The sequence below is a fragment of the Sus scrofa genome, chromosome 1 (assembly GCF_054392235.1).
Source record: "Sus scrofa isolate SSC_HxYL_T2T_F1_AM1 chromosome 1, Sscrofa_HxYL_maternal_Yorkshire_Landrace_v2.0, whole genome shotgun sequence".
Lineage (NCBI taxonomy): Eukaryota > Metazoa > Chordata > Mammalia > Artiodactyla > Suidae > Sus > Sus scrofa.
The window spans coordinates 49,587,439-49,611,595 of record NC_139383.1 but is presented as its reverse complement, the minus strand read 5'-3'; the positions used below and the strand labels follow the sequence as shown (position 1 = coordinate 49,611,595).

At 37.8% G+C, this 24,157-nt stretch overlaps 1 protein-coding gene across 25 annotated transcripts in view; it reads right to left on the bottom strand.

Annotated features, from left to right (window-relative positions):
• The window catches only part of ADGRB3 (adhesion G protein-coupled receptor B3), a 732,591-nt gene that overhangs the window by 11,181 nt on the left and 697,253 nt on the right, over window positions 1-24,157 (bottom strand). For all 25 annotated transcript variants that reach the window (XM_021072833.2, XM_021072856.2, XM_021072841.2 and 22 more), the window contains 4 exons: window positions 23,542-23,637; window positions 21,866-21,905; window positions 18,839-19,482; window positions 8,145-8,180 (listed from right to left, as the gene is read on the bottom strand). In XM_021072833.2, coding sequence (XP_020928492.1) covers window positions 8,145-8,180; window positions 18,839-19,482; window positions 21,866-21,905; window positions 23,542-23,637 — 816 coding nt within the window. The remainder of the gene's footprint in view (window positions 1-8,144; window positions 8,181-18,838; window positions 19,483-21,865; window positions 21,906-23,541; window positions 23,638-24,157) is intronic.

Sequence of the window (24,157 nt, the reverse complement as noted above, 5' to 3'; positions counted from 1 at the left end):
ATAATTATTTTTTGAAGCAGCCATGCCTTTGATAATTTTAATCACCTAATTAGAAGTTTTCATGCTTATAAATCTTTCTGGTCCATTTTGATGGCTATTTTTAGAATTTGGATTTTTTTTTTTTTACTGACATTAGGGTTTATCTCCTTATCTTTTTCTTTCTTTTGTGACTTAAACATCAAAGAAATTGATTTCTGTGACAAAACTGTAATTCACGTGAATTTTCTATATAAATAATCAAATATATTCTAATAGGAAATACATATAAAATCCAGATTCCTCCAGTTATAATGCCTACCAATTATTACAGGCATATTTTGCAATAAAGATAAATGGTGGGTAATGTTCCCTTCCACTCCAGTTATTATCACTCAGCCTTTTTGAAGGTACGTTGAAGCCCTATCCTGAGAGGACCAGGAACCTACCTACCTGTGCAAAAATAGTGCATCCTAATTTCTTATTTTATAGGACTCTTATCTTTCATTTTGTATATGTGTAACTCAAGGAAGGCAGACTTTGCAGCCTTTTAATTGTTGAAATTAGAGAAAAAAATGATAAGTTGTAAAGTTCTTGCATGAAATTTCACGTGTTTTAGAAAAATTAGGATGTAAATTAACTTCACGTCTTTTTTTTTTTTCTTTGTCCTTTTAGGGCCACACCTGTGACATATGGAGGTTCCCAGGCTAAGGGTTGAATCCCAGCTTTAGCTGCTGGCCTATGCCACAGCCACAGCAACACCAGATCCTATACATCTGCAACCTACACCACAGCTCACCGAAACGCCAGATCTTTAACCCAATGATTCGAGGGATTGAACCCACAACCTCATGGTTCCTAGTCAGATTCATTTTCGCTGCACCACAGTGGGAACTCCTAACTTCATGTCTTGAGCACCTACTATATCCCAGGCAACCTCCTCAATTAAATACTTGGGACATGTTGAATCTTTTGGCTCTAGGTCTGGATAAACTTGGATTTAGATACAGTTCCTTGGCTTTTGAGTTGTTGTCCAATCTCCCTCTAGCCACATTTTAGCAGTCAGGATAAGCTTGTAAGGTTGTTTTGAAGATTTTTAAAAAAAGGCTATAAATTACTTATCACAAGAGCACACAGATAAGAGCCACTTAAGAATAGTAGCTGTTATTATTTTTCCCAATCCTCACAATAACACTGGGAGGTAGTGGTCATTATTGCACTTGACTGATTAGGAGACTCAGGTGGAGAGATTGCATAAAGAAAGCTCCCAGATCATACAGGTGGCCAGAGGCTGGAACATTCTGAACCCAAGTTGGTTCTCTGCATGCTGCTGTCTTAGATGGATCCTGCAGTCTCAGGGGGCATCCTTTATCAGAGTATTCAAGTTTGTGTTTATGTCACCTCAGGATTCAGATAGAAAAGGAAATGAAACAATCTAGGGTGAATGAGGGGCTTTCTGAGAAAGCCCATAACTTCTGTGGCTATTGGGCATCCTAGAACAGTCTCATGGTACTAAAATTCTGGTTTGAATGGCTGGTCTCCATATCGTGTCTCGTTGGCAGTGACTTTGTATCCCTGACACCTAGCTGGTATTTGGCATTCAGCTGGTGCTCAACAAATGTGTAAGAATAAATGAAATAAATAAATGAGATGTCACAGACATATAGGCCAGTGAGGTGCCTGCAACAGGGAAGGCCAACATACATCTTGCCTCCTCTCCTTCTAGTCAAGACATCTTCTCACTGGAAAGAAGACTCATTTTACTGGCCTCAGACAGGAACCCTGCCTCTCTTTTCAGCTCCTCTTGTTTTCTATTTCCCATACAAGTGACTTATAAAGGGTGGGTTGGAAACAAACCATTTGAAGCTTTTCTCTTCCAAATTCAGAAATGTGAATCATAGAGTTGGGATCTCTTTAAATCTGAATTACAGATAAGATGGGCATTACTATACATAAACTTCTATAAACTGAAAGACACTGTTGGGAGATTCCCCACCTTTTTCTGACTATAAACTTTAGATGAAGGGACTGGGAAATAATATGCTGATAGGAATTAGAAATCGCTTGGCCTGAATTACCTTTTCTAGCCTTGGGAGTTTATGCATCTCTCCTGCCATTGTCCATATTTACTAGTATAAAACTAGGGTTATCTTTCTTCTTCTTACTGTTCTGCATAGGTGTCTTCAATCCAGAGTGGGCTGTTGAACACCAGTCTGAAGTGATGTTAAAACTCATGTTAAGGACCTCACACCAGTCAGAATGGCCATCATTAATAAGTCCACAAATAACAAGTGCTGGAGGGGGTGTGGAGGAAAGGGAACCCTCCTGCACTGTTGGTGGGAATGTAAACTGGTACAGCCACTATGGAGAACAGTTTGGAGATACCTTAGAAATCTATACATAGAACTTCCATATGACCCCGCATCTATCCGGACGAAACTCTACTTAAAAGAGACACATGCACCCGCATGTTCATTGCAGCTCTATTCACAATAGCCAGGACATGGAAACAACCCAAATGTCCATTGACAGATGATTGGATTCGGAAGATGTGATATATATACACAATGGAATACTACTCAGCCGTAAAAAAGAATGACATAATGCCATTTGCAGCAACACGGATGGGACTAGAGAATCTCATACTGAGTGAAATGAGCCAGAAAGACAAAGACAAATACCATATGATATCACTTATAACTGGAATCTAATATCCAGCACAAATAAACATCTCCTCAGAAAAGAAAATCATGGACTTGGAGAAAAGACTTGTGGCTGCCTGATGGGAGGGGGAGGGAGTGGGAGGGATGGGGAGCTTGGGCTTATCAGACACAACTTAGAATAGATTTACAAGGAGATCCTACTGAGTAGCATTGAGAACTATGTCTAGATACTCATGTTGCAACAGAACAAAGGGTGGGGAAAAATGTAATTGTAATGTATACATGTAAGGATAACTTGATCCCCTTGTTATACAGTGGGAAAATAAACAAACAAACAAACAAAAAACAACAACAAAAAAACTCATGTTAAGGAAGCGACACATACTGCAGGAATTAATCTTGACTCTTTTTTTTATGGTCACACCTGCAGCATATGGAAGTTCCTGGGCTAGGAGTTGAATCAGAGCTGCAGCAGCCAGCCTACACCACAACAGCCACAGCCACAGCCATGGCAACACCATATCAGAGCCACATCTGTGAACTATGCTGCAACTTGTGGCAATGCCAAATCCTTAGCCCACTAAGTGAGACCTGGGACTGAACCCACATCCTCAGGGAAGACTATGTTGGGTTTTTAAGCTGCTGAGCCACAACAGGAACTCCTAAGCTTGACTCTTAAAGCAACACTGTGGGAAGAGGAAGATTTATGGGCTGTTCTTTGGCCAGAGTCCCAAAGGATCCACAGGACAGAACCTGTAGCCACTTGAACTGTCTGACATTACAGTGTCTATTTACATTTCAAAGGTTTCTATTTGAATAACTGTACCCAGGGCTTAAAAGAAACTAGAGAAAGTCTCTGAAAAAAAAAAAAAAAACTGAATTAGGTGTATATATATATATATAGTATTTTGTCACTGTCACTCAAGGGTATACCTGGCTGCAAATAAATAATTTTGCAACATTTTAAATTTAGCAAGATAGAAGAAATTGATATAGCAAAGTTTGCAGTCCTCAAACTTTTCCTCCTCAAATGTGCTGATTGCCTAATAGAATGCACCCACTGCTGGGGTTGGGGGCAAAGCAGGAAGGGACCTTTTATGAACAAGACGTTTCTTAGAAATTGTATGCTTTGAATTTAGAAATTAATATAAATTTTATCTTCTGTGTCAAAGCTTAACTGTGTTTATAGTGATAAAAGTTAACATAAAATAATATTTTCTCTTACTTGACCATGTTCCCCCAAATCTTCTAATAAAATCAAGTCCCCACAAAGATAGGTCATGACTACCCTTGGTCTGTGCTGTCTTGTGCCCTTTGCCTACTACTGCCTCTGCCCAGTTTGAGTAACATAGGTTTACTAGGTGTGTGTGGGCTCATTATGAACTTCGAAGGAACATTCTAAGGTATGTTTAAGAGGCTGCATGATTCTCTTAGAAGAATGTGACAAGGTTTACACTCATGTTTTTGCAAGAGGAGATACATAGTAAATACCTCTCTTCATATATTTTTTAACATGGAAAGGATAACAACGTCTATTACAGTTTCAGAATGGAGGTTTGTAATTGCATTCCTAAGAATTCCTTGAGCTTTGGCCTCACTCCAAGACAGACAATTTAAACCATCTGCCAAATATTTTTTATTTAAAGTCTTGTTATACACCATAATCCTCAAAGTATTAAAATGCAACTCCTCCTAGCTAGAAGTCTCCTTGACGTCCCTGGATCTGTCCATGGTGCTAGTGGAAACTCAGGCTCAGACCTGCAGAGCCCTCTTTCTTCTGCTCCCCTTTTGTCCTAGGCTCAGGGATCTTGACTCTGCAGGGTCCCTTTATCCACTTTCTCTTTTACTACATCTAGGAAATAGGTCCTTATTTCTTCTTTCCTGTACCAGTCTCTCCCTAATTTGCATTCCAATTTCCTCATTTACTATATAAACTACAATATCTTATTATTATTACTGCCATATTCATCTTTCTAAAGCCCAGATCAGAGTTAAAAAAATTGCTCACTAAAAACAAACAAAAACCCAGAAAAACCTTAGGAGCATTTAGCAACAAATTAGGTAAAATTTCTTCCCATGGGGTACAAGCCCTTCACTATATAGTTTCTAAATAATCTCCTCTGTCTGTTCTTTCCTTACATAGATCCAATTCTATGGCAAATTCTGACTTGCTTCTTATTCCTTGCACACACTACACTCAGCCAACCTCCATGACTTTTCTTCCTCTGGGAATTTCTACCTGCCATGTCTAGCTCCTTGAATTATATATGACATGGATATCTTTGAAGTCCAATATGACTATCTTTGAGGTGTTACCTCCATAGTGTTCATTTTCGGTATACTCTTTGCCCCAACTCAGTATTTGATAATTTTTTTTTTTTTGTCTTTTGTCTTTTGTCTTTTGTCTTTTTGTCTGTTGTTGTTGTTGTTGCTGTTGTTGCTATTTCTTGGGCCGCTCCCAAGGCATATGGAGGTTCCCAGGCTAGGGGTTGAATCGGAGCTGTAGCCACCGGCCTACGCCAGAGCCACAGCAACGCGGGATCCGAGCCGCGTCTGTGACCTACACCACAGCTCACGGCAACGCCAGATCGTTAACCCACTGAGCAAGGGCAGGGACCGAACCCGCAACCTCATGGTTCCTAGTCGGATTCGTTAACCACTGCGCCACGACGGGAACTCCTGATAATTTTTTATTAAAGCAAACTGGATTAAAAATACAAATTTTCATCATGCAGTCAACAAAAAGTTATTGGATGCTTACAATGTACCCGATTTCTGTTTGGAGCTGGGAATATAAATCCAGTAAGTGATGTGGACACAGAACATATAGGATTATCACTACCGTATTTTCTGTGTACTTTCCAGAAAGTAAGAATCCATTTTCCACTATTTTATGACCAATCAACTCTCTGCCCTCTTTACTCAGTGTTGTCTTGGAGACTGGCTACATGAAAGGGCTCTTCCCCAGGTCTGATATTTACCCACAGGGTTTTATGGATATGTGAGTTAAGATAATATTGCTATCATGTATAGATTCTGGGGAGTGTGGGAGGCCCAAAGCCTGAAGGGAAGATGCTTTCAGCAGTCCAGGAAGCTAAGATTATCTATCAGTGGCAAAATGACACTATGTGGTAAGGATAGAGGGGGCAGGGTGGGGGGTTATCAGAAAGCTTAACATAAACATATTTAATTTATCCAGCCTGAATTAAAATGGGGAGGGGACAACCTGAACCCTTCCTCAGGGATCATCCATAAAGGACAGATAAATTGCATTAAAATTCATCAGCATTTAAATCTGGCAGTGATGTTTCTTTTTTATTTTATTTTATCTTATTTTTTAATAGTTATTTCCCCAATTGGCAATGATGTTTCTGAACCTCATGGATGAGATATTTGCTATACAACTTTAGCTGCACATAGACTAAGGAGAACAGTACTAAACAATTTGTTAAAAAAATCTCAAAGACTTTCTAGCAGATTTTGACACCTACAGCAATCATACAATAACTACAGCAATTAAAGAGCACAAGAAAATATCCAGCGTTGCTTAGTTGCAACTCCTTTCCATTGTCAGCACATATTTTGCTAATACCCTGGTTATATGTTGGAATACCAAGCACAGGAAGAAGTACCAGCTTAAGGACTCTGTTACCAGTTGCCATAGAGAATATACAAAAACAAACAAACAAACAAAAAAAACCAACAAAGAACAGTTTTTCTAATGCTCCAAATGACACAGTATGATTAGATTTCTTTTCAGCATTTGCAGTTATATAACTTTAGTTGCTTGCACTGAGGCTTAATTTTAGACCTAGGTTTTTACTATATTTTATCTCTGATGCCTAGTGGGTTAATTCCCATCTCCTTCCCTTGGTACTGACATAATTGATTGGTTTCAGAACTATATGTGTGTGTATGTGTGTGTGTATATCTCCTCTATTTTGGCTACCCAAAGAATTAATAGAATTAATAGAAAAAATGTAAAATATCTGTACCTTAAACTGCACTAAAGAATCTAAGATTTTTGCTTATTTTCTCTTTGAATTTATAGTCTTGATACTTCTACCCTAAAAAAACTTAAAATATAATGAAATGTTGGTCCTATGCCAGGTTACTACAATTAAGCCAAATCATCACTGAGGCCAGATTCATTATCATTACTTTGCATCCTGACCAAATATTATTGAAATATGGCTTAAAAAGACTAGTTCTCCTTAGACTCTATTCAAGGTAAAATCCGGGCTTGCGTACCATTGCAGTAAGTAAACGCAATTGCTCATTTTTGATACTTCATATGCATTACTGAGTTACAGTGCTCATCTACATAAATGAAACAATGGAATTATGAGTTTCCATGTTCTGAGAGGCTGTGGTAATTTTAGGACTATAACTAAGAGTATTGAATTCTAGGTAAGCATCACAACAGTACAAATATGCTGGAGAAATTTATAATGTATTATATCCAATTATATCAGCAGGCTATGAATCATATCCAATTATCAAGATGCATAAGTGCATTTTATGTGACACTCAGACATCATTAGTTTTGTGCTTAGCATAAGCTGCTCAAATGCTATGATTTCAGTAATTTCTGCCATCAATATTACAGCATCAATATAAATTCAATGTAAATTGGAAAATGAACATCTTCATCTTGTTTATATCTATGAAAAGGTATTTACCAAACACAGGAGCACATTGAACCAACACTTGCTACTGGAAAAAAGAGTCTGGAATGTACCACAAGGAGCCTATATAACAGAATCAGGACACAAGGCAAGTTAGAACTGAGGAAGCCTATCTACCCAGCCGAAGCCCACTCACAGGCTCTCTTCATGTCATCACTGAAGTAAAACAAACACAATAGTTTTAAGCATGAAAAATCAAGAAACTGAAATTCCTACCTCCCAACAAACTGAGGGAGGTATACAGATTGACAAAGTTCAACTCTCACCATCAATTGCCTGCTTATTGCAGCATTTATGAAATGGATTCCTTACTTGCCTGGAAAATCTCAGTCTTAGCATACATTTAAAGCAAGTACAACTGAATTTTTTTTTGATAACTAGTTATACAGCATGGATTTTAATTAAAAATCTTTGACTTTTCCTTTAATTAAAAAAGTAGAACCCCAGAGTTCCCGTCATGGCTCAGTGGTAATGAACCTGACTGTTATCCATGAGGACATGGGTTTGATCCTGGGCTCGCTCGGCAGATTAAGGATCTGGCATTGCCGTGAGCTGTGGTGTAGGTCACAGATGTGGCTCAGATCCTGTGTTGCTGTGGCTGTGGCGTAGGTCAGCAGCTGTAGCTCCAATTTGACCCCTAGCCTGGGAGCTTCCATATGCCATGGGTGCAGCCCTACACACACACACACACACACACACACGCACGCACGAAGAGGCAGAACCCCTACATAGCTGCACAGAGTAATATGTTTAAGTAATTCTCTCAAATTTTGAATTTAAGTAAGTAAAATTATAAAAATAATTCTTAGACACTTACCTCAAAGTCAAGGTCTGAATATCGTGATTTTCTTCTCTGTTAGGTATTTTTTAAAAAAAGAAAAATGAATAAGTTATGTTTAGTCATTCAAGTAAAATGAAAATCACTGTTTCCAATAAGATAGTCCTGCTTCTTTGTGTTATAAGTAAATCCTTCACATAAGAATCTGTGAAAATTTTTATGATTTAAAACTTTTCCATCTACATTATTCCATTTTCACTTGGGACTTCCTTTAAAATTGAAGAATTAAACATGCAATATATTTCTCATCTCGGCTACTTAACTCTAATTTTTTCAATGAGGAGAAATTTTTAGGTGAAAATTCATGTAAAACGTTCAATCTGGAAGGAAACTTTAGGTTTGCTATAGCAAACCATTTTATCAACAGAGGGTTGAAATCTGTGTAGGAAAATCATGTAACCATCTCAAGACCACCCCTGCCCCTCTGCAGCCTTCATTTCTACCAAATTTTATCTGACTCGCTGTCTACATTCCAAAGTTCTATGTAAGTCACCCACAAATTTTTTTTTGGTATTTGGTAGTCCTCCAGTACAGGGAAGTCCTTCTCCCTGCTGGTACTTAGGGACTGAAGTATTTATTCTAATTTAGTAAAACAAATATCAAACAGTCTACACCCTGTCAGCATATAGATGGAGATGTAAATACCACACTATGCCTCTGACTCTGTTAAACAGTTCCCAAATCTAGTTATAGACAAATAGGCCTTTATAAAAATCAGGAAATACAATTAAAATGAAATAAATATGACCAAAAATATTAGTGTAGGGAAGGTATTCTTAACATCGGCTCTAAGTAGTCATGGGATTCTTAGAATGATTAGGTACAGAAGGAAATATCTGATAAATACAGAAAGAGAATACCAAATTACTAGAGATCAAAAGTTTCTAATGCAGGCTTCTTTTTAAAAAGGGAAGTGGGAATGAAACACGGGGAAATTTAATAAATATTAAAAACATATAATATTCAGGCAGTTGGGAAAATATATAAACCTTTGGGCAAACTTATGTTTTATTTTTTCCTCTTTTCCTATCTCAACAGCTATTCTGTAAAGTTTAATAACCTAACAGGGAATCACATCCAAGATGGGTGAGAGATTCTTGTAACTTGGAAATTAGGAGAGAAAGAAAGGAACAAATGTAGTTTAATGGAAAATATGACTAAATTTCTCCAGCTAGAGTTAAAATTGTCCCTGTAGAACTGGGTCCTTCATATGTAACCAACTTCTCAAACCATGTTTCAATAAACAGAAGGTGATATTTCCAAAAGAAAGATTCTGTTTTAAAACACACTACTATGTATAAAATAGGTAAGTAACAAGGACCTACTGATAGCACAGGGAAATCTACTTAGTACTCTGTAATAATTTACATGGGTAAAGAATCTGAAAAAGAATAGATATATGTGTATGTATAACTGACTCACTTTGCTGTATGCCTAAAACTAACACAACATTATGAGTCAACTATAATACATTTTTTTAAGTTTAAAAATTCTGAAATAATTTGATTTTGGTGGAGCTGCTTAATATTGAAAACAGAGTCTTCAAGTACAGTCAAGAAGAGTGCTGAGGAGTTCCTGTTGTGGCTCAGTGGTAACGAACCCAACTAGTATTCATGAGGTTGCAGGTTCGATCCCTAGCCTCACTCAGTGAGTTAAGGATATTGCTATGAGCTGTGATGTAGGTCAAAGATGTGGCTCAGATCTGGTGTTGCTGTGGCTGTGGCATAGGCTGGCAGCTGTAGCTCTGATTTGACTGTGACCCCTAGACAGGGAATCTCCATATCCTGCAGGTGTGGCTCTAAATTAAAAAAAAAAAAAAAAAAAAAAAGAGAGCGCTGAGGAGAGATTGCCTTCTTTGATGGAAACTCAGCCTGCTCATCTTACTTTGCTTCTTTTCTCCAGCCCTAGGCCAGCCCTGGTGACATCCTGGAAGGACAGACGTGTGTGGGAAGCCATTTAACCCATCCCTCCTTTGCCACCTCCCTACCACTGTTGTTATCTGACTGTGCTGTATCAAAGCCAAGCTCCAGCACTTGTTGGGGTTTCCTTTCTGCCCTTGGACACTTCACTTCCTCGCACTGTGACTCAGCAGGACATTTTTGTGAGTACACATTAAGCAAAATTCTTTCGTAATTGAGCAAAATTCAAGCACAGAGACAGTTTTAAGCAGTTATTACAGAGCATTAGTCATGCACTTTGCATTCCATTTGAAAATCAGTGGAACCTTATGACAAAGAGTGTTAGCCAGCAAAGAGGCCTGCCCACTGCACGTGTTGAAAACTGTTGAAACTGTTGAAAACGTGTTGAAACTGTTGCAAAGTTTCTAATAGCTGTATGCTGCCCTCTTCATTTCTGAACGCAAAGCTGTGTTGCCTAAGAACTGGAGACGTGGATGAATACATATTGTTGAAAGCTCCAGATTTCGGAAGCAAAAACAAAAGAAAAGGAAACTCCAGATGAGTACTGGAGAGAGATTCTTCTTATGAGAGCAGATGTCACCTATGTGGATGTGAAATACGGAAAAGAAAATGGATGTACTCCCATAAATTTCCCTCCTCTATTTCATTTGATTAAAATCACTTTCTAACATAAAAGTACAGCAGAACTAGCAACCTTGATGGATTAGACTAAGAAATGAACTAATGAAGTAGATTTCAATCAAAATAGCTGAAAGATATTGGGAGTGGGATGGGCTGGCAAACAACAGCAGTGAAGACACAAAAAATCGAAAGTGGGAAAAAAAGTGGCAGATTTTTAGAGTCCAAAAGAGATTAAGATTTGTGTCATATTACTCACATCCCCACAAGCCTAAGTGTTTCCATCTTTTATAGTTTACAAAGTGCTTTTACATTTGAACACGGTAATTGCCCTGTGGGATGGTTATGAAAATATTATTCATTATTCCTCTTTTATGAATGAGGAAAATTGAGGACCAGAGGAATTGAAATAACTGGTCTACTTCACCTGAATTGTAATAAAATGAGCTGGGATTGACACTCTGATCTTCTGTCTCCAAACCCTGTGTTTTCTCCACTGTCATTCAATAACTGCTCAGTGGTACAAGGGGTGAGTTATAGTTTATAGCCAAGATGCCTGTGATAGTTCTCTGATTGTTCCCAGAACTCAGCAAATATAACAGAGGATCCAGTCAATCCAAGGCTGACAGCGATGGGACGAAGATGCTTTGTAAGCATAAAGAAAGGTCAAGCAGTTGACCTTTTACTTGTCAAATATATCTTAAAGGGGAAAAAAAGTATCAATATAGTATTTCTTTGAGAGAAAAAAATCTGATGGCAATATACAATAATTTGTGTTAAATAACTTAAAATCATTCTAACATGGGATAGTTGATGAGCCATGATGCAACAACACAGTAGCAGACTGCACTTCCATAATGGGTTTGCCATTGCAAAATCTATTTTATCTTAAAGTAGTATCTGCATTGGGAAATCTGTGATGGCATGGGAGGACCAGAATGTTAACTCTGTTCATTGCTTCCTCATTATAATATTCACCACCTCACAGTCTGTTTTGCAGTGTGTTGGAAAATCTTTCAAAGCACTGAAGCTTTGTAGAAACTGCAACTGACTTATATGTTTATTCAAACGTCCCTCTGAGCTGTCTTCAATGTTACTCTAAGGTATGAAAGTGGTTGGAACAAATGATTACATGTTTAAAAAATGAGAATCAGAGTTCCTGCGGTGGCTCAGCGGTAACGAACCCGACTAGTATCCATGAGGATTCAGGTTCAATCCCTGGTCTTGCTTGGTGGGTTAAGGATCTGGTGCTGCTCTTTCCTACCTTGGGGTCTCTTCACCTCTGTGGTGTAGGTCACAGATGCAGCTCAGATCTGATGTTGCTATGGCTGTGGGGTAGGCTGGTAGCTGCAGCTCTAATTTGACCCCTAGCCCGGGAACCTCCATACGCTGTAGGTATGGCCCTAAAAAGACAAAAAAAAAAAGAGAGAGACAACAAAGAAAAGTGACCAAGTCATACTTTTCCTTATATGTTGATAATTGAAGAAATGCTATGTATAAATTTAAAATAAGCCAGGATGGTATAGACATATTTATGAAGATATAAATCCCTCTCTATATATATCCCCAAGTTGCCAAATAACTTGATACAAGTCATCCCTTTTATCATAATAGATGATGTTTCTTCTATGCACTTTCCTTTTCTTAATTTCCCACTTAGAACTCACCTCAACTTGTATTCTATCCTCACCATTCCATTAAAATTCTTCTTGTCAAGATCTCTGATGAGCTCCATCTGGTCGCTTTCCAAGGTCAATTTTCTCTCCTCATCTTATTGGATTCTCAGAAGCTTTGGAAGTTTATCACTTCCTCATTAGAACATTCATCTCTCTCAGCTTTTCCTTTTGTTTCCCCCACCCTCACACTCTCATTTGCTGTGACTCTGCCAAGTCTCCTTTGCTGGATTTTTCTCATCTCTCTGCCTTCTAAACATTGAGTTCCATAGTTTTCTTTTTTTCTCACATTCTCTCTTGGATGAAACAATTCATTCCCATGGTTTTAAATACCATCTTTTCAATTGAAAAGACCCTTTTCCTTCCCATGTCTTTCCCATCACAAGAAATATTGCATATCTAGTCAGTCAAGGCAGATGCTTAGGAATTACCCTTCAGCCCTTCCTGCCTCTCATTCTGCACATCAAATCCACCAGCAGGTGCCATCCATTCTGCCTCCAAAATACATCTTGAAGTGAGCACTATTCTCTATCTCCACAGTCAAAGGCATTCTTACTGTTTTTCTGGGTGACCTCAGTAGCCTCCTAACTGTGCTCCTGTGCTAACTGTGATTTGTCCTAAGCCCTCTCCCACTACCACCAGATCCTAATTCTTTCCCATCCAAATCATCAAAGTGATGGATGGGTGGGTGGTTGGATGGATTGATGAAGAAATGATCATGACAGTTGCTTAACTGTCCTCATTTGCTTCTATTATTTTACAAGGTTCTGGCCTCTTCTTCCCATTCCAACTCTATCCTGAGAAGCTTGTCCTTTGCTACACAGGTCTTCTAATCCTATGAGAATATTCCAAGCTCTTTCCTACCTTGGAATCTCTTCAATTGGAATTTCTCTTGCCTGCAATATCCCCTGACCCTTTGGTGCCTCACAAGCTATGTTCCTTCTTAACTTTTCACCTCATAAGAGCACTTCAGAAGGCTTCCCAGACTACCTTATCTGAAGAAGCCTCTTTGTCACATTCCATGGCTACTGCCCAGTACAGCACACTTTTTCATATTATTCATTTGTTAACAGCTCATCATCTATCTCTTCCATAAAGTTTATTTGCCACAGGGGCAGGATCCACATATATCTTGGCCACTTTTATATCCCAAGAGGGCCTGGCCCAATAGTAGACATTCACAAAGTCATTGATGAAAGACTGAAGGCGCTACACTATGGAAGCCAAACAAATCCAAAAGAATGTTACTCGTTTTTTTGCTTTCATTTTATTGTTCTGCTCAGGAATACTCTAGGAGAATTTGGATAAGCAGGTGGGCTATAGACACCAAGAAAACAATTTGAATGGATGAACTGACAACCAAGAGGATCAAGACCCTTTCGAGGAATGCAGGCCTATCACTAATAGAGGGAAAGATTCTTTAGGATGATTTAAGAGCAAGAAAATCCACACACGTATGAGGTTACTCAGAGGAATACTTAGGAAGGATATGCGTAGAGGTGTCTCTTCATATCAAAATCTTGTAGAATGATGAATAATTTCTCTAAGGGAATACTTCATTGTTTGTGTCTCTGCAAATTAATCTGGACAAGACGCTAGCAGATTCACAGTGAGGAATAAATTCTATGGGCTAATAAATGGCAATCTAACTGCCATTAAAAGTTTCTATTGCAGACTGAGCAAATGAACCCACTCAAGGAGAAAGCCTTGGTGTCAAATCCATTCAAAATATCTGTGCAAATGAAAGATAAGAATAATTGATTTTGAAAAATGACTTATTTGAGCTAATTTTGCTTGTATGCCTGCAAAATTCCCTAACCCAGGAGCAAAACCTAAACACTGAATAAGGGTAAGCCTTCCTTTCCCCATAGCTGCATGAGAAACAAATTTTCAAAAAGAAAAAGATGCTTCTGCACAATGGTCAATTCTATAATGGTTTCTGTTAGTGATGGAGTCTGCCAATTCCCAAGTATGGCCATAACATTTTGCCTAATATACTGAATCTTGACTTAGTCCAGCATTCAAGCGTCTTTACCGATACTCAAGATATAATGGCAATGAAATAATAATCACACAAGCTTACATCTGAAGTGCCCCTTACAATTTTCAAAAGGTTTTCACATACATACATTATCTAATTTGATGTTCACAACAGCCATAAAGGAGGCACCTGCAATGGGACATTATAGCTAAAATATTTTACCTCTCAAAACCATTATGCTGAGAGCTCTATAATTCATGCTCAGAGGAAAACTGGTGTATAAAATGTTAGCCTAGATTGGTGTCCCTTTTTACCCATTTATCAATTGAGAGAGCTTTATCTGAGCATGTTTTGAGATATATCATTTCAAGTTTATACCTAAATGTTCAGGAAACCTGGAGTAGCAAAACTTTGTTTAAAAAATCAGGTGTGCCATTTACTATCTAACTCTGATGAGTTATGAGAAAAGCTAAGGCAAGACATATCAGGTGGATAACACAAACCACTTAAAGTCTTTACATTTAAGCAAAGTGTCGCATAGGAATCCAATGGTGGAGGAGCTGAGAAGCCATATAAGAGACCACAAAGTAAACCAGGGATTCACAGAAGAAGCTACTGGCTCTGCTAAGCTGGGCAGACAAAGGGAGACAAGACTGGGGATGGAGACAAGATCTGGAAGCTGGAAGCAAAATGGAACTGAAGCTAAAGGGACAGGAGGTAGCACCCAATGAAGAAAAAGGGGTAGAAACACCCTGAGAATCTTTCTTCTCCCCAGCCTCCCACCTCTCAAAGTATTTCCTAGCAGTCAGTCTTCTCACACAGCCAGAAAGAGACCTGGGGAAGAGGGTCCCTAAACCCATGTACAAGTTGGGAAGACTTCTGAGTGAGGAAATGTGTCCTATTTAGATCTACCAGCTACAAGGCATTAATTAATAAGTCAAAACCAATACCGACCTATCTTCTTGCACTGACAGATCTATTTTTTTCCTAAAATGAACAGAACCACAATACAAGATATCAAACTATATCTCATAGTCCTCGATGGCTTGAGAATGCTGATACCTGTTTTTACCCACTTGCTCCAAAGTACCTCGTAATTTTTGCTTTATATACATACTATACAGTCAACATATTTTGCTTAACAGAAGGTGAATGACGTAAATGCTGCTGATGATTTCATTCTTCCTAACTTTAAGCAAAGCAACTAGAAGACCTCTAGATCTGAAGCCATTGTGAGAAATTCTACCACATTCATATTGCAATGAATCCTTAATTGTGGAAATCTATAATTTTCAGAATTAACAAGTTCATTCTGAGAATGGGTACTATATGGAAAAATGAAAGATAACATATTACATGATAGAAAGAAATAAAGTAATATTAAGAAGGGAGAAAAGCTGGATATGCTTTTATGCCAAGAAATTCCATGCATTGATTAAACTTTCTACATTCAATAATTGAGGGTTAGCTGAACAAGCTCCCCTGGAGGTTGGATTCTTTTCTGCTGGCACTGTCTTCAGGGTTGGGGAGCCTTGCTCTTGCTTTGTTGTCTCCTGCTTATTTGAATAAATACTTTCACCCACTCTTGGGCTTTCTTTTTTTCTCCTTTGACTCTTACTTCTCCTTGCCTGCACTCTCCTTCACCAATACTGCATTCTACACTGCAACTGGTACTTTTAGCTTCTTCTTTCTCTTCCTCCCACCACTTCCCACCTTGGCAGATTGTGATAGCCCACTCCTCTGGAGGCAACTTCCTGAATTACTTTGAACACTTTTTTATTATGTCCTTGAAAGGATCCTGAGGCATCTGGCCATTCTCTGCTGTCCCGGCTTCCCAGGTAGGATGCTCCCTCCTCACTCAGAACAGCAGACACAAATTCTTCTACAGCCTCATGTCATCCACATGGCCACTCACTTTCACTGGCTACTGCCTCTCCCAGTCTCTATGTAGACACTCTAGGTTTCTTTCTGCTTGTCTTTTATTGTCAGAAGATCATCTTCCCTGCTGCAGAGACAGTGTGGCAGAGTTAACAACTCACTCCACTCATTAAGGAGGGCACACCACAGCCTTTATCTTCATGGCCACATCCTATCCCTAAAATCTGCTAGTTGTGTATACCTAGCCTTCATCCATCATGTCTTTATTCCCTAAGACCAAGTGTCTGTCCAGAGTTAAATGAACTTTAAAGCTACTATCATGCTAATGTTCAGGCACATTACTGTCTCTTTGGGAGAGCATAGAATTGCTCAGGACAGAAAGATTCCTGTCCTAGATTTGCTGGGCACTTGCTCTGTAACCTCAAACAAATGACTTTACTTCAAGGGGCATAACAGCTTAACCATTGTACAGAGGGGTGAAGATCAATTAATTCATGTTTTTAAGGGGATTTGAGAACCTGCTAATGAAAGATGCTATATAAATGCTAATTTTTATTATTCATTTCCACATTCTATATATTCTTTTTCAGCTATTTCCTAAAATGGTCACCCTAAGCAATTACTAATTATCAAACTCTTTGAAAGAATGAAAATAAGGAACTGAATTCTCAGTCTGAATCCTGAATTTTCTTCTTTTTCAAGATGAAATCCTTGTGATTTCTAAGTCATTTAAATGCAGATCTCTTGGCTAAATCACACTTATATATGATGCTTACACTTAACAAAAAGGATGTGGAGATTTAGAAAAATTACCAACTGAATAAAGCAGCACTTGGAAATACACTCTATTGTTCGAGCACACACAACCTGTACAATATCAAACCCAGCAAGGTTTTTAGGCTCTTAGATATAAAGCATTTTTATAATAAGCAAAATATTTTAATGCAATACCATTCTAACCCCTCTATGTAAAATACTCATTTTAAAGATCCAGGCTATGTAAAATACTTCATACAGTTACTCTGATTATTTATGATGTTATTGCTATTATATGCACACTCCCTGAAAATTCTTTTAAAAACTTTTGTGATTTTTCATAAATGTTATGTAGTTTGTACTTATGTGGGCATTGCTGTAGAAGACTTGCTAGTCTCTGAGATAAGCAAATTAGTAGGTATTCTGCTAATTCAGAAAGATGGAATGCTTTTGTCCTGAGGGAGCTCCAGTCACTCTGGTGTGAACTTGGCTTCACTGCCCCTATGCCTTTGGTTCCAAGGAATGATTCTCCTCAGAAACTCTATTCTGTTTAAGACTGATCTAGAATGTAGACATTTAGCCTAGATCCCATTTACATGCCCATTTTTGTCTGGAATTTCCTTGATCCAGGTGGGGAAGAACCTCAAAATTACACCACGTATCAAGTTACTCTAGCCTTTCAGGACCTCTCTGCATCTTGACCTAGTGGAAGGCAGGGTTTTGTGGAGAGAAGAGAGGGACAATTGCCTCTGGTCCCTTTTGAACACTAGAATATATTATTATCAGCATACTTCTGATGGAAAGAGTAGGTAAGCAATTACTGTCTAATGAAATAATCTGTTATATTAAAACAATTGGCAACACATATAAAATATTACATGTGTTTCATTGTATACTAAACATATGCAATATATCAGCAGTGCATTTATAGCAAAACATCAAGGCAAAAGATATAAAATTTACATATAAAACAGGAACAGGATGTATGTCAACAGAAAATTAGACGTTTCTTGTCTTATTTGATTAGATCTTTCTTGATTAATTGTGATACAATATGAATGACACTGATATTTGTTGGCTACTCTTTACATAATTTTATGGGTAGAAAAGAAGCTGAGAGGGGTTTGCTTTTTTACAAAATCTATGTGGTTGGAGCTCAGAGCCCTGACTCCTGGCCTGCTCGATTTACATCCCTCTCGAGAGTTCACAATTTAAGACCCCAAAATTTAGTGGTTATAGTTATGTAAGAGCTAAGGGCAAAATATTTTCTCTGAAATACATTGATCTAACGTAACAATAAAATTTATAATCAGAGTAATGGTAGACCTCATTGAAACATCCCAGTTTAATGGCTTCCCTCACACAGAAATACAGACCTTGGTTTAAGTTTGTAGTGCCATGCACAAACTACTCTAACCATCAGAAGACCTCTGGTACCTGAGAAACATCAGTAGGGCCTTCTGTTTGTTTAGGGGTGCTCTACTACATTCTTTTCCCATTATGACAATTACAATGGACAGGTATCTTTTTAAATATAGAGAGTTCCTGTTAAAAAATATGATCTTGAGAAAGGGGAGTATGATGTCCTACTGGAAAAAAAAAACATATGTTCAGAATTTTAATCCCAATATGCCCCAAATTCTTAGACAATACTGTGAAAATTAATGCGACTCTCTTCCCCCCAAAGCAATGCACCATGAATCTATCTATTGATATCCATCTATCTATCTATCTATCTATCTATCTATCTATCTACCTACCTATCATCTGTCTATGTATCTGTCTCTATGTCTGTGTATATATTATCCATTTTTCACATATTGAGAAAAGGTTTGTTCCATTGCTTACTTCTAAAGAACTCATTGATATCGTTGATCCAGTTTCACTTCTCGATAATCCTGCGTTTTCATCCAACTCAGAGGCCATGAAGTTCTTCACAGCTGTGCGAGGCTCAAAGGGCAAATTCTGCATATGTTCCTGGGGTGCAAGATGTGGCTCTAAGTTCATGTTGAACTGGTCCATGACAGGAGGATTCATGTTGAATTCAGGATTCACTTTATAGTGCAATAGCCTGTCATGGGGCAGGGTTTCCATGCCAATATTCATTTTGTTTTCTTCTTTCATTGATGGCTGGGTATTTACAGAACTTCTGGGCATCACAATGTAGTCACTCTCCATCATTCTTTCTTGAGGATGGACTATGTCCATATCAGCGCCTCTCAAATTATCATCTGTACATAGGTACACAGTTCTCCGCAATTCACTGTTCTCTTTTTTTAAACATTGATTGCCCAGCTCATTCATACCCATGGGCATGTGCAGACCTGTAGGTTGCTGGATAATGACTTTGGAAATGACATTCCCAGGCAATGTTGAATAGCTTAGCCCTTCAGGGTTTGTTCCCTTTTCTTCTTCATCATCATTAAGAGAAATCCTGGAGAGGGTACCTGTTATTGTTGCTGCTCGGCAAGGACCGATATCCTTGTGAAGAACTGTGGATTGGAACATAAAAGTAAACAAAAGAGAGTTAGGACATGTAAATCATTTACTATTGTATTTTGTTGTCTTTTTATTAAACATTTTCCTTAATAAAATAATTATTAAAATCTACTTTTTTTTGCATATGGTCTTGATTACTCAATAATTATTGATTCTGATATGCTCCAATAGATCTCAGGTAGCCCACAGATAAAACATATTAGAAAATTGATTAATGGACTTTCAAAAATCTCAGTTGTCCTATCCTTAAATAACTCTGCCTAACTTTTTAGGGGAAAGGCAGATTTCCAGAGGAATTTTCTCCATCAGTCTACTGAAAAGGGATAAATAAAATTATGGATATATTCACAAGAATTTGACTTTTTCCTAAAAGGTTATCCCCTAAAATATTCTACAAGTTCTAGTCATTAAAATACTTTTTTTTTTTTTTTGGTCTTTTTGCCTTTTCTAGGGCCGCTCCTGTGGCATATGGTGGTTCCCAGACCAGGGGTCCGATCGGATCTGTAGCCGCTGACCTTCACCAGAGCCACAGCAACGCCAGATCCAAGCCGCCTCTGTAACTTACACCACAGCTCACGGCAATGCCAGATCCTTAACCCACTGAGCAAGGCCAGGGATCGAACCCGCAACCTCATGGTTCCTAGTCGGATTTGTTAATCACTGAGCCACGATGGGAACTCCAAAATACTTTTTGAAAGAGGTAATAATGAGAATTTCATTCCACTGCATCAAAAATCTTTAAAAAAATTATGCGTGTTGAAAACTAACAAGTATTTATGAAGTCCACATGGTCAAGGTAGATACAGGGCTCAAAAGGATTTATCATCTTCAGTTCTGTGTAGGAAAAGCAAGGCATTTTTTTTTTACACGATCAATCCATATTTATAATACCCTTGAGGGGGTATTATAATTGCCAACTGTCTTTAAGCAGAAATGTATGAGCCTCTAAGACCACCATTCCATTTTAAATCTGCAAAATAATGACTTAGAAAAGTTTTAAATGCATGATAACATGAAGAGAACAAATGAAAACATAAAGCAAAGCAAAAAAAAAATTGAAAACTTTAGAATTCTTTAATAAAATATGTTTTAGTTTTTTCTCTTTTTTGCCTCCAGATAAAGAAGAAAACCATATTTTATGTCTAACAGAGACAGAATGACTTGAAGCTTGCTTAGTTGTGAACAGCTGCTGGTTTTGAGGGATGAGAGAACAGAATTCTGAAGGAGCATCTTGTTAATAGTGGTGTTGAAAGCACACAGAAGAGTACTATGTGCAAGTTGGTTCAACATAGACCCCCAACGCCGCCCTGTCAACAAAGCAAATCCATTGTCATTAAACATTTCATTAGGTATGGATAATCTAAGTATATGGTTTAGGAGTTCTTGTCATGGCGCAGCAGAAATGAATCCGATTAGGAACCATGAGGTTGTAGGTTTGGTCCCTGGCTTTGCTCAGTGGGTTAAGGATCCAGGGTTGCTGTGAGCTGTGATGTAGGTTGCAGATGAGGCTCAGATCTAGCATTGCTGTGACTGTGGTGTAGGCTGGCAGTTGTAGCTCTGATTCAAACCATAGCCTGGGAACATCCATATGCCGTGGGTGCAGCCCTAAAAAGCAGGGAAAAAAAAGTATATGGTTTATTATCTCCTTATAAAAAGTTTTAGGTATATTCAATTTTACCCATTATTTTCCAAATTTCAAATATCATCCTAATTATTACAGATTAAAGCAAAGGTTGAGAAATAGAAGATTCTGAGTGTTTTTCCCTATTACAAAGAAGAGAAGCCTTCAAGTTATTTCAAGACATACATCCTTCATGTAATATCTTCTATCTTTAGAGATACTGTATTTAATTATTACATTAGGTCTCTTTCTTTTTAGACATTAAAGATGTTAATCTACCTCACATATTTTTTTATTAAGTAACTTTTTATACTTAACTATTATATTAAAAAAGTAGGATAATTCAGTTTAAAAAAGTTGTTTCCAGACTTTTAAAATGATAGGTAATGCATTGTGGTTGCCAGGAATAATCTACATGAAAATATTCAGGGATAAAGGAAGTTAAATTAATAGATTTAGTAATATTCCAAATAAAAGACCTTACAATATCTCCAAATTCAGGGAAGAATATTTTTAATCCTTAACTGTGTGCAAAAATTAACCCAAAATTTATAGCAAGGCAATTTAAAGGCTAGTTATGGGAACCTATTTTATTGTATTGAGGACGCGGAGATAATTTTATAACTATATTGTAAACTATAAAGTAAATATTGGTACTGAATATTAATTCCATAATCTTTGTTTGTATGAAATAAAATCATATCCATAAAATTATGTAATGTCTAATGGTATTTTCAAAATTTAAATATCCTTACCTGATCGACAAGCAATGTCTACATCTTTTTCAAAGTCTGTCTGTAACAAAAAATAATGACATAGAATCATCATTTAATGAAGACTTCAAGTGACTTTTACTGACCAAATTATCTGAAGTTAATGAATATCTGACTAGAGGAGTTCCTGCTGCAGCTCAGCAGGTTACAAACTCAACTAGTATCCATGAGGATGCAGGTTCGATCCCTGGCCTCATTCAGTGGGTTAAGGATCCTGCTTGGCCGTGAGCTGTGGTATAGGTCTCAGATGCAGTTTGGATTCGACCTCTAGCCTAGGAATTTCCAAATGCCTCGGGTGCGGCTCTAAAAAGCAAAACAAACAAACACAAATATCTGACTAGCCAATACTAGGATATTTTTTTTGTGCAGAGTATGTTTCTTAAAGAGTAATCAAATTGTTTTCAAGAGTATTTCCTAGAGACTACATTTAAGATAAAATAAATGGAAACATGGCACATGACTTTAAAAAGGCAATAGCATACCACTTTCTTCTGTCAAGAGACTCACACCAGATAGAACAGAAGATTAAGGCAATTCCTTAAACCACAACAAAATGAGTAGAATGTGAAATACTATGCAGATACTTAAAAAAAAAAGTCTTAGGTACTTATATTTTTAAGCATTCACATTGAATATATTGTTTGTCATGTAAGGTCTTATAATGCAGCTTTGTCAAACCCTTAATAGTAAAACTAGGCTCTTCTGATGATTCATTTTTCATGCCAATGTGACAAAAGGCTTAGGAATTAAAATTGAAGATTAAACAGTACTATTCCAGCCTAAAACCTGCTATCATCTTCATATTTTCCCAAAACTTTTATTCTAAACAAATTAGTTTATTTTTAACTAATTACAATGAGTGAAATTAGCCCATCTTAATATTTAAATTCATGATATCAGTGTTTATCTTTGTTTTTAATACAGAATTATTCCTTCTACTGTCTTACCAGCATATCATTTAGAATATTTTTTCTGTTGTCTAATCTGAAAACATTAATAAATCAAGTATATTATTAAGAAACTCTATTTAAGTTGTAATGTTTATGACACTTTAAACCTTACTTCATTTCTAAAATATATGGGAGTGGCAATGTCTAAAGTACCCCTTATCCCAGCAACAGCACATGTAGAAGAGTTGATCTTCTACTGGAAGCACATCTACTGCTCATTCTTTAGGGCAGTAGTTCCCATCTTGGGCTGCTCACTGGAACCACCAATGCCAGCGTCCCACACCCCAGGGATCCCAGCTTCCTAGGTGTGGAGTGCGGCTCCTCTGAGGAGTCTGATAGGCAAGGAAGGCGAGAACCACTGCTGGTCTCCCTTTAAGGCCAGCCATGCAGGACCACAGCATTCTGACCTGTAAACAGACATGATGCTATGGACACAGTGTTATCCCTGATTCTGTGTGAGAAAGAACATACCCTCTGGTGTGGCCCAGAAACTCCGCAGTCAACACCCCAGGGGACCCATAACAGATCCAGGACTCCTAACCGATTCAGTCAGAAACCATCTAGTATCACAGCCCAAAGTTTATTACCAGACTACTGCCAAAGTCACTGAAAATGGAATTTTGATACTATTTTACTAATAAGAATATTTATTCATTCCCTTGAGAAATCATGATTGAACCAAAACTCAGAGGGGAAGTAAAAGCTCACCATGATTTGAGCATGCCCATTAGGAAAAGAACTTGAAGAATCAGCATTGATTGGGTCCTGGCAGTTTCTTAATCGGCATCTAAATGCATCCTGAACCTGTGAAGCAAAGGACAAACGTTCATTTTCTTCTCTCTTGGTAATGGCAAGATACTGTCTGTATTGGCAATTGAAAAAACTTATCATTGATTTTATCTAGTATCCATTTTGTTTACTTTGTCCTATAAACACAGGTGTACCTGGACTTTGCTCCATGACAAGGGAATCCATCACTTCCATCATCTATGGAGGGAGGTACTGGGAACTCCTCAGCTGTCCCCTTGGCTGTGTCTAATAATTCTATGGTTGTGAATACTAATAATTCTAGCCAGAGGGCAGGTTTATTTCCACTGCTACAAACAATGTGCATGTCTTTCAAGGGGGATTTACTGTTCGGTACATGGGGCATAATCTTTATAAAAGCTTTAAACATTGTGAAAAATGAGATTATGCAACGATCTTTCGACCGAAATTGATTTGGGGTTATCCTTTTATGTCTTACAGGAGGCCTTATGGAGAGATCCTTACTTTTCTCCCTTCAAGTACTTTGTGACCTGATGTGAAAAAAAAATCACATACA